The sequence below is a fragment of the Coregonus clupeaformis genome, chromosome 20 (genome assembly GCF_020615455.1).
Source record: "Coregonus clupeaformis isolate EN_2021a chromosome 20, ASM2061545v1, whole genome shotgun sequence".
Classification (NCBI taxonomy): domain Eukaryota; kingdom Metazoa; phylum Chordata; class Actinopteri; order Salmoniformes; family Salmonidae; genus Coregonus; species Coregonus clupeaformis.
The window spans coordinates 462,284-472,882 of NC_059211.1; the positions used below are offsets into that span (position 1 = coordinate 462,284).

At 48.1% G+C, this 10,599-nt stretch overlaps 1 protein-coding gene across 1 annotated transcript; it reads right to left on the minus strand.

Annotated features, from left to right (window-relative positions):
• Window positions 1-1,713: 1,713 nt before the first annotated feature.
• On the minus strand, window positions 1,714-3,705 carry LOC121532616 (stromal membrane-associated protein 1-like). Its single transcript, XM_041838407.2, has 3 exons — window positions 3,426-3,705; window positions 2,401-2,762; window positions 1,714-2,117 (listed from the first exon to the last, which is right to left on the minus strand). The coding sequence occupies exons 1-3, from the start codon at window positions 3,703-3,705 to the stop codon at window positions 1,983-1,985; spliced, it is 777 nt and encodes a 258-aa protein (XP_041694341.2). The 3' UTR covers window positions 1,714-1,982.
• Between the last annotated feature and the right edge of the window lie 6,894 nt (window positions 3,706-10,599).

A 10,599-nucleotide genomic window follows, 5' to 3' on the forward strand; every position in this document is an offset into this window, starting at 1 on the left:
TCCGGCACCACGCATCAGGCCTACGGTGCGTCCCCAGGGTCCAGCATGCCCTGTTGCTTCTCCCCGCACTAGCCCTGAGATGCGTGTCCTCAGCCCGGTACCTCCTGTTCCGGCACCACACACCAGGCCTACGATGCGCCTCAGACGGCCAGAGTCTGCCGTCTGCCCAACGGGGCCTGAACTGTCCGTCTGCCCAACGCCGTCTGAACTGCCCGTCTGCCCAACGCCGTCTGAACTGTCCGTCTGCCAAGCGCCGCAGGAACTGCCCGTCTGTACTGAGCCTGCAAAGCCGCCCGTCTGCCATGAGCCTTCAGAGCCGTCCGCCAGACCCGGGAGCCGCTAGAGCTCTCCGCCAGACAGGAGCAGCCAGAGCCTTCCGCCAGACAGGATCAGCCAGAGCCTTCCGCCAGACAGGATCAGCCAGAGCCTTCCGCCAGACAGGATCAGCCAGAGCCTTCCGCCAGACAGGATCAGCCAGAGCCTTCCGCCAGACAGGATCAGCCAGAGCCTTCCGCCAGACAGGATCAGCCAGAGCCTTCCGCCAGACAGGATCAGCCAGAGCCTTCTGCCAGACAGGATCAGCCAGAGCCTTCCGCCAGCCAGGATCCGCCAGAGCCGTCCAGCCAGGATCCGCCAGAGCCGTCCAGCCAGGATCCGCCAGAGCCAGCAGTCAGGTACTGTCCCTTAGTCCGGTGCTGCCCCTTAGTCCGGTGCTGCCCCTTAGTCCGGTGCCGCCCCTTAATCCAGTGGGGTTTAGTTGGGGGGTGGTCATGTGGAGGGGGCTACGGAAGCGGATAGTGACGAAGGTGGGGTGGGGACCACGACCTGGGCCAGAGCCGCCACCATGGACAGAGCGCCCACCCAGACCCTCCCCTAGACTGTATGCTGGTGCGCCCGGAGTTCGCACCTTTAGGGGGGTACTGTGACACTCTGGCTCCATGGACTTTGATTATTGAGCCAGGGTTGTTCATTTTCATTGTTTGGGTGTATTTCTATGTTGGGTATTCTAGTTGTTCATTTCTATGTTTGGTGATTGTTCTTGATTAGTCATATGACTCCCAATCGGAGGTAACGAGTGTCAGCTGTCGGCTCGTTATCTCTGATTGGGAGCCATATTTAAACTGTGTGGTTTCTCCTTGGTTTTGTGGGTTTTTGTTCCTTTTGGTCAGTGTACCGTGGACTTCATTGAGTCGTCTTTTGTTTGTAGTCCGATTACGTTTATTTAATAAAGTCATGTTTCTTGGACACGCTGCGCCTTGGTCATACTTGGACGACATAGACCCTCGTGACAACATAGGAGAGCAGTATTCACAGAAATGATAGCCATGTCTTCTCCCAAAGTTTAAATACTATTCTTTAATTCTCTATAATATTTTTTTATAATAATGATACAATAAAAGCTTGTGTAACTGGTCCTGCAGCTTTTTCGATATGTTGTCGATGATGTCATTGTTGTGTTACAGGGCTCATTTTTTTTTCTCCAAAAAAGGAAAATTAAAAGAGTTATGATTTCTAACACATAACAGGCACAGACTGCCATCCTGCGTATGATGGTGTATGTATGATGACGCCCAATTCACTCACAAAAGAGAGACTGAAAGACAGAGGGATAAATAGACAGAAAGAGACAAAGAGAGGGAGAGATGTGCCCCGTTTGAATACTTCAGAAATGCTTCCTTCCTTGAAGTAATCACTGATCTGATTTGTTTGGGCCGGTCAGAGTAATAAGACCGTCACCTTGCTTTCACCTGTCCAATCACCAATGGATCTGTGCTTACCTGAAGAAAGGATGCATCTCTTCAGTATGCGAACAGAGACAGAAAAGCTTGATGTTGGAGAGTGGTCAGTAACAGTTGGAGAACGGGCATCAGTTCATAGTAAGGTTGCTGGGGGGGTTGGATGTTGAATTTCGGACCCCCTGGTTGAGACCCCCTCTTCCGCTGCCCTGACCCCCAATCCCTGATCTTTGACCTCCAGGTGGGTCACTTCCAGAGCTGTGTGCTGAGTGTCTGACCGGAGGGTGAAGCGGCCCAGCCTCCCATGGTGGAGGCAGGCTGACCGAAGGCCATGCCCCCCCCGGCACCGTTCAGACTCATCCCTGACATCTGCTGGTTCATCTGGGGAAGAAAGAGAGAGACGAGTAGGAAGGTAAAGGTGTCAGGGTCAGGGAAACACAATATTGCCTAATACAAAATCAAACCCCTTACCCCAATGCATCTATATCGATCTCAGAAAATTGGATAGTTATGGCAATATGGTAACATTACCTAATTAAGTTAACTCCCAAAGATACTGATCTTGTATTCTCATTAAACCATCTTATACTTCAAATGCAAAGCTTACTCCTAGGGGAAAAACCCCAATATGCCAAAGAACGAGACAACAAAATAACTACCATACCTGTCCCATGTTCCACTGGCCCTGCTGCCCAGGCTGGACGGCATACATCCCCTGCATGTCCTGAGCGGGCACCATACCCGCGGGCATCCCCCCCTGGGGTACCCCCATCATCCTCGGAGCCATGCCAACCATCCCGGCCGCAGGCGCTTGTCCCATGAAACCATTGGGCATCGTCATGCCAACCATCATGCCTGTGTTGGGTCCCATCATGGCGGCTCCGCTCTGAGCCATCATGGCACCCATGACGGTGGTGGGGGGCATGCTCGTGCCCATGCCAGGAAAGGCCTGGTAGCCAGTGGGGACCTGCTGCTGGGGGATGCCTACTGGAAACTGCATCTGGGCGGGGTTCATGTATATACCAGCTGGAGTGGAGAAAGAGAGGAGAAATACTGAGAACAAGGTTGCACAGTTTGTCTTTCTTTCAAAATAAAACGTTCTGTTAACCTTTATGACGGCTTGCCACAGATAAACTGAGAGAGTGGGAAAGTGACTGAACAACTTGGTTGGTGACTTGTTTAGAAGTGTTTGGTATTTACACTATATAGCCCAGAGCCAGTTGGGGACCATTTCCAACCTCTGTGTTATTGGTTGGTGTGTGTGTGTGAGTGTGTGTGTGTGTGCATGCACTTGTGTTTGCGTGCACATGCCCAAAATGATGCATGACAGGGCGACCATTTTACTGGCATATGCGCCTAAATATTTTGCTGTGCGACCTGGAATATTAATTTAGGAGCACAAGTGCGCCTGGATTTAAAAAAAATTCCCCCAGATGATGATTGTTGTAATGATTACTTCACTGTACCGAAGCCCCTGAGTGCCATGGAGAATACACTGAGCACAGATTCATTACTATAAAGACAACGGCTTGTTAACCTCATATTTGTCATTGTGCTCCTAAATGTCTTTGTGTGCTCCTACATTTTTCAACTTAGGCGCACATGTGCTCCTTGTAAAAAAGGTCAGTGTAGAGCCCTGCATGAGTGTACAGTATGTGCATGTGTACGCTTGTCTGTATTTCTCCTTACCAGGCGGGGCCTGCTGGTGCTGGGGCATCTGAGGCATACTGGTGTTCCCATACAGGGACAGGATGGAGTCCTTGGAGAGGTGTTTCTTGGCCCCGGTGTCCTCCCCCTTAATGCCAACTCCACCACCAGTCTCACTGAACAGGTCCAGGTCTCCCTGGGTAGAGCCTGAGGATGGGGTTGCTGCTGGGGGTTGTGTTGGGGTGCTGGCTGGGGTACTGGAGCTAGCCTGGAAGAAGGAAGCAAAAACTGTAAGAACTACGTAAGAAAAGTCGCTAACCATATTCAGTCTCTTGATCTTCAAACTTCTCTCACGCTAACATGCACTGGCCTGCATGCATGGATGGATATATATATATATACAGTTGAAGTCAGAAGTTTACATGCACTTAGGTTGGAGTCATTAAAACTTGTTTTTCAACCACTCCACAAATTTCTTCTTAACAAACTATAGTTTTGGTAAGTAGGTTAGGACATCTACTTTGTGCATGACACAAGTCATTTTTCCAACAATTGTTTACGGACAGATTATTTCACTTATAATTCACTGTATCACAATTCCAGTGGGTCAGAAGTTTACATACACTAAGTTGACTGTGCCTTTAAACAGCTTGGAAAATTCCAGAAAATTATGTCATGGCTTTAGAAGCTTCTGATAGGCTAATTGACATAATTTGCGTCAACTGGAGGTGTACCTGTGGATGTATTTCAAGGCCTACCTTCAAACTCAGTGCCTCTTTGCTTGACATCATGGGAAAATCAAAAGAAAATCAGCCAAGACCTCAGAAAAAAATTGTAGACCTCCACAAGTCTGGTTCATCCTTGGGAGCAATTTCCAAACGCCTGAAAGTACCACGTTCATCTGTACAAACAATAGTATGCAAGTATAAACACCATGGGACCACGCAGCCTTCATACTGCTCAGGAAAGAGACGCGTTCTGTCTCCTAAAGATGAACATACTTTGGTGCGAAAAGTGCAAATCAATCCCAGAACAACAGCAAAGGACCTTGTGAAGATGCTGGAGGAAACAGGTACAAAAGTATCTATATCCACAGTAAAACAAGTCCTATATCGACATAACCTGAAAGGCCGCTCAGCAAGGAAGATGCCACCGCTCCAAAACCACCATAAAAAAGCCAGACTACGGTTTGCAACTGCACATGGGGACAAAGATCATACTTTTTAGAGAAATGTCCTCTGGTCTGATGAAACAAAAATAGAACTGTTTGGCCATAATGACCATCGTTATGTTTGGAGGAAAAATGGGGTGGCTTGCAAGCTGAAAAACACCATCCCAACCGTGAAGCACGGGGGTGGCAGCATCATGCTGTGGGGGTGCTTTGCTGCAGGAGGGACTGGTGCACTTCACAAAATAGATGGCATCATGAGGAAGGAAAATGATGTGGATATTTTGAAGCAATATCTCAAGACATCAGTCAGGAAGTTAAAGCTTGGTCGCAAATGAGTCTTCCAAATGGACAACCTTCCATTTGTGGCAAAATGTTGTGGCAAAATGGCCATGTCATTTCACCTAACTGGTAGCTTAGCAAGCAGAGATGGGCACTGGGGAACATTCAGAGACGTAAGGGTATGAGGTTGAATCCCGTTGAAGGCACACTATTTCTTAATGTGAAACCACACTTTCTGCACTGTTATTCTAATAATTTGTTTTATTTATTATAAAGCTTCTGTTTTAAGCATCCAAAATTGAGTAAAGCTTAAACCATGTATTTAGATTGTAGGTAGGTATTGTAGTTAGGTATTATAGGTAGTTTACTCAGGTAGTTATTGTAGGTAATTATTGTAGGTAAGGACTGTATTCGGCGGACCCCGGCGAAGCACGAGGCTAGCTTACCCACTACTTGGACCAACAAAGCTAGCTAGCTAGCTAGCGGGTAGCTACTGGTAACTTTTAGCAACTGTGGTTAGTTGTTTCCAATGTTATTTCACGCTTAAGAGTACCTGTGATTGAGCCAGCTAGCTGCCACCATTCAGCTGTTTTTCGAAGCTCATTATCATTAACGTTAGGTGGTTGGTAGCTGCTGTACTTAATTACGGCTACTGATTGCAGTCTGCCAGTTTGGCTTTATACATAGCTTGGGCTTTGTCGAGTAAGGCTTAAACTATGTATTTAGATTGTAGTTAGGTATTATAGGTAGGCATCGTGGGCTGTATATTATTAAGTAGTATAGGTAGGCATCGTGGGCTGTTGTGGGTAGTTGTTGTGTAGTTATTGTAGGTTACTTTTGTATTTGGCGGTGCCGGGTGTAGCACGAAGCTAGCTAGCTAACTCCCCTCCTGGATTAGCTGGCGAGTAGCTATTAGCAACGGTAGCAACTAAAAACAATATCCTTTTAGCCAGCTACATTCGTTGCTAGCGACGCCGTTTTCAAACAAAGTCAACACAGCAGCCATTGCTTGCTAGCCAACACTACCAGCTGGCTGTACTGTAGTAGCTAAATACAATATCTTTGTGCTAGCTACCCAACGTTTAATCATTGCTGCGTTATGAAAGGTAAGCTTGGCTTCTTATATGGTGTTGAGTAAAGCTTAAACCATGTATTTAGATTGTAGGTAGGTATTGTAGTTAGGTATTATAGGTAGCTTACTCAGGTAGTTATTGTAGGTTATTGTAGGTAATTATTGTAGGTAAGTATTGTATTCGGCGGACCCCGGCGAAGCACGAGGCTAGCTTACCCACTACTTGGACCAACAAAGCTAGCTAGCTAGCTAGCGGGTAGCTACTGGTAACTTTTAGCAACTGTGGTTAGTTGTTTCCAATGTTATTTCATGCTTGAGAGTACCTGGTGATTGAGCCAGCTAGCTGCCACCATTCAGCTGTTTTTCTAACCTCATTATCCGAGGCATTAACGTTAGGTGGTTGGTAGCTGCTGTACTTAATTACAGCTACTGATAACAGTCTGCTGTAGTTTACAACAATTCTAATTTCTAAAGTGGAAGTTGGGAGAGTTTTATTCGGGTGGTTCAGTGAAACAATTATAGTTTCTGAGGTGGAAGTTGGGAGAGTTATATTTTTTTTGGTGAGGAGGCCTGCTCTCTCCTTTCCCAGATGTTTAGCTCATTTCATTCCGATCTCCTCTGCATTATTGTAGCCATCTGCTGCAGCCTGTCAACTATGCCTCTGCCTATCCCTGTTCTCTCCTCTCCGCACAGGCTACACAAACGCCTCACACCGCGTGGCTGCTGCCTCTCTAACCTGGTGGTCCCTGCACGCACCACACACCTGGAGTTCCAGGTCTCAGGCAGCCTCTGGAACTGCCGTTCTGCCGCCAACAAGGCTGACTTCATCCCAGCCTATGCTACCCTCCAGTCCCTCGACTTCCTGGCGCTGACGGAAACATGGATTACCACTGAAAACACTGCTACTCCTACTGCTCTCTCCTCGTCTGACCATGTGTTCTCGCATACCCCGAGAGCATCTGGTCAGAGGGGTGGTGGCACAGGAATCCTCATCTCTCCCAAGTGGTCATTCTCAATTTTCCCCCTAACCCATCTGTCTATCTCCTCATTTGAATTCCACGCTGTCACAGTCACTAGCCCATTTAAGCTTAATATCCTTGTCATCTATCGCCCTCCAGGTTCCCTTGGAGAGTTCATCAATGAGCTTGACGCCTTGATAAGTTCCTTTCCTGAGGATGGCTCACCCTTCACAGTTTTGGGGGATTTCAACCTCCCTACGTCTACATTTGACTCATTTCTCTCTGCCTCCTTCTTTCCACTCCTCTCCTCTTTTGACCTCACCCCTCTCACCGTCCCCCTACTCACAAGGCAGGCAATACGCTTGACTTCATCTTTACTAGATGTTGCTCTTCTACTAATCTCACTGAAACTCCCCTCCATGTCTCCGACCACTACTTTGTATCCTTTTCTCTCTCGCTCTCCTCCAACACTACTCACTCTGCCCCTACACAGATGGTAACGCGCCGCCGCAACCTTCGCTCTCTCTCTCCCACTACTCTCTCCTCTTCCATCCTATCATCTCTTCCCTCTGCTCAATCCTTCTCCCTCCAATCTCCTGATTCTGCCTCCTCAACCCTCCTCTCCTCCCTTTCTGCATCCTTTGACTCCCTGTGTCCCCTATCCTCCCGGCCGGCTCGGTCCTCCCCTCCAGCTCCGTGGCTTGATGACTCATTGCGAGCTCACAGAACAGAGCTCCGGGCAGCTGAGCGGAAATGGAAGAAAACTAAACTCCCTGCCGACCTGGCATCTTTTCACTCCCTCCTCTCTACATTTTCTTCATCTGTTTCTGCTGCTAAGGCCACTTTCTACCACTCTAAATTCCAAGCATCTGCCTCTAACCCTAGGAAGCTCTTTGCCACATTCTCCTCACTGCTGAATCCCCCCCTCCTCCCTCTCTGTGGATGACTTCGTCAACCACTTTGAAAAAGAAGGTTGACGACATCCGATCCTCGTTTGTTAAGTCTAATGACACTGCTGGTCCTGCTCACACTGCCCTACCCTATGCTTTGACTTCTTTCTCCCCTCTCTCCAGATAAAATCTTGCGACTAGTGACTGCAGGCCGCCCAACAACCTGCCCGCTTGACCCCATCCCCTCCTCTCTTCTCCAGACCATCTCCGGTGACCTTCTCCCCTACCTCACCTCGCTGATCAACTCATCCTTGACCGCTGGCCATGTCCCTTCCGTCTTCAAGAGAGCGAGAGTTGCACCCCTTCTCAAAAAACCAACACTCGATCCCACTGATGTCAACAACTACAGACCAGTATCCCTTCTTTCTTTTCTTTCCAAAACTATTGAGCGTGCCGTCTTTAGCCAACTCTCTTGCTATCTCTCTCAGAATGACCTTCTTGATCCAAACCAGTCAGGTTTCAGGACTGGTCATTCAACTGAGACTGCTCTTCTCTGTGTCACGGAGGCTCTCCGCACTGCTAAAGCTAACTCTCTCTCCTCTGCTCTTTTCCTTCTAGACCTGTCTGCTGCCTTTGATACTGTGAACCATCAGATCCTCCTCTCCACCCTCTCCGAGCTGGGCATCTCCGGCGCAGCTCACTCCTGGATTGCGTCCTACCTGACCGGTCGCTCCTACCAAGTGGCGTGGCGAGAAGCTGTCTCCGCACCAGGTGCTCTCACCACTGGTGTCCCCCAGGGCTCAGTTCTAGGCCCTCTCCTTTTCTCCCTATACACCAAGTCACTTGGCTCTGTCATATCCTCACATTGCCTCTCCTATCATTGCTACGCTGACGATACACAACTAATCTTCTCCTTTCCCCCTTCTGATAACCAGGTGGCGAATCGCATCTCTGCTTGTCTGGCCGACATATCAGTATGGATGACGGATCACCACCTCAAGCTGAACCCTGGCAAGACGGAGCTGCTCTTCCTCCCGGGGAAGGACTGCCCGTTCCATGATCTCGCCATCACGGTTGACAACTCCGTTGTGTCCTCCTCCCAGAGTGCGAAGAGCCTTGGCGTGACCCTGGACAACACCCTGTCGTTCTCCGCTAACATCAAGGCGGTGACCCGATCCTGCAGGTTCATGCTCTACAACATTCGGAGAGTACGACCCTGCCTTACACAGGAAGCGGCACAGGTCCTAATCCAGGCACTTGTCATCTCCCGTCTGGATTACTGCAACTCGCTGTTGGCTGGGCTCCCTGCCTGTGCCATTAAACCCCTACAACTCATCCAGAATGCCGCAGCCCGTCTGGTGTTCAACCTTTCCAAGTTCTCTCACGTCACCCCCCTCCTCCGCACACTCCACTGGCTTCCAGTTGAAGCTCGCATCCGTTACAAGACCATGGTGCTTGCCTATGGAGCAGTGAGGGAACAGCACCTCCGTGACCTTCAGGCTCTGATCAGTCCCTACACCCAAACGAGGGCATTGCGTTCATCCACCTCTGGCCTGCTGGCTCCCTTCCTCTGTGGAAGCATAGTTCCCGCTCAGCCCAGTCAAAACTGTTCGCTGCTCTGGCACCCCAATGGTGGAACAAGCTCCCCTCACGACGCCAGGACAGCGGAGTCACTCACCACCTTCCGGAGACATTTGAAACCCCCACCTCTTTAAGGAATACCTGGGATAGGATGAAGTAATCCGTCTAGCCCCCCAAACAAAAAAAAAAAAAAAATGGTTGTAAAGTGGTTTACCCACTGGCTATAGGGTGAATGCACCAATTTGTAAGTCGCTCTGGATAAGAGTGTCTGCTAAATGACTTAAATGTAAATGTAATGTTAAGGAGAACAAAGTCAAGGTATTGGAGTGGCCATCGCAAAGCCCTGACCTCAATCCTACAGAACATGTGGACAGAACTGAAAAAGCGTGTGCGAGCAAGGAGGCCTACAAACCTGACTCAGTTACACCAGCTCCGTCAGGAGGAATGGGCCAAAATTCACCCAACTTATTGTGGGAAGCTTGTGGAAGGCTACCCGAAACGTTTGACCCAAGTTAAACAATTTAAAGGCAATGCTACCAAATACTAATTGAGTGTATGTAAACTTCTGACCCACTGGGAATGTGATGAAATAAATAAAAGCTGAAATAAATCACTCTACTATTATTCTGAAATGTCACATTCTTAAAATAAAGTGGTGATCTTAACTGACCTAAAACAGGGAATTTTTTATAGGATTAAATGTCAGGAATTGTGAAAAACTGAGTTTAAATGTATTTGGCTAAGATGTAAACTTCCGACTTCAACTGTATATATTTTTTTTTCTTCCACTGGTCCTCCATGGGAAACGAACGCACAACCTTGGAGGTGCAAGCGACATGCTCTATCAACTGAGCCATCATTGAGATGTAGACATATAGGTAATATGTTGTGCATGTACAGTGAGGGAAAAAAGTATTTGATCGCCTGCTGATTTTGTACGTTTGCCCACTGACAAAGACATGACCAGTCTATAATTTTAATGGTAGGTTTATTTGAACAGTGAGAGACAGAATAACAACAAAAAAATCCAGAAAAACGCATGTCAAAAATGGTATAAATTGATTTGCATTTCAATGAGGGAAATAAGTATTTGACCCCTCTGCAAAACATGACTTAGTACTTGGTGGCAAAACCCTTGTTGGCAATCACAGAGGTCAGACGTTTCTTGTAGTTGGCCACAAGGTTTGCACACATCTCAGGAGGGATTTTGTCCCACTCCTCTTTGCAGATCTTCTCCAAGTTATTAAGGTTTCGAGGCTGACGT

Coding starts and splice junctions, on each gene's coding strand:
- LOC121532616 (XM_041838407.2), bottom strand. CDS start 3,705: ATGGTTAGCGACTTTTCTTACGTAGTTCTTACAGTTTTTGCTTCCTTC. Junction 2,763..3,425: donor GCACCAGCAGGCCCCGCCTG/GTAAGGAGAAAT, acceptor TCTCCACTCCAG/CTGGTATATACATGAACCCC. Junction 2,118..2,400: donor GCCAGTGGAACATGGGACAG/GTATGGTAGTTA, acceptor TTTCTTCCCCAG/ATGAACCAGCAGATGTCAGG.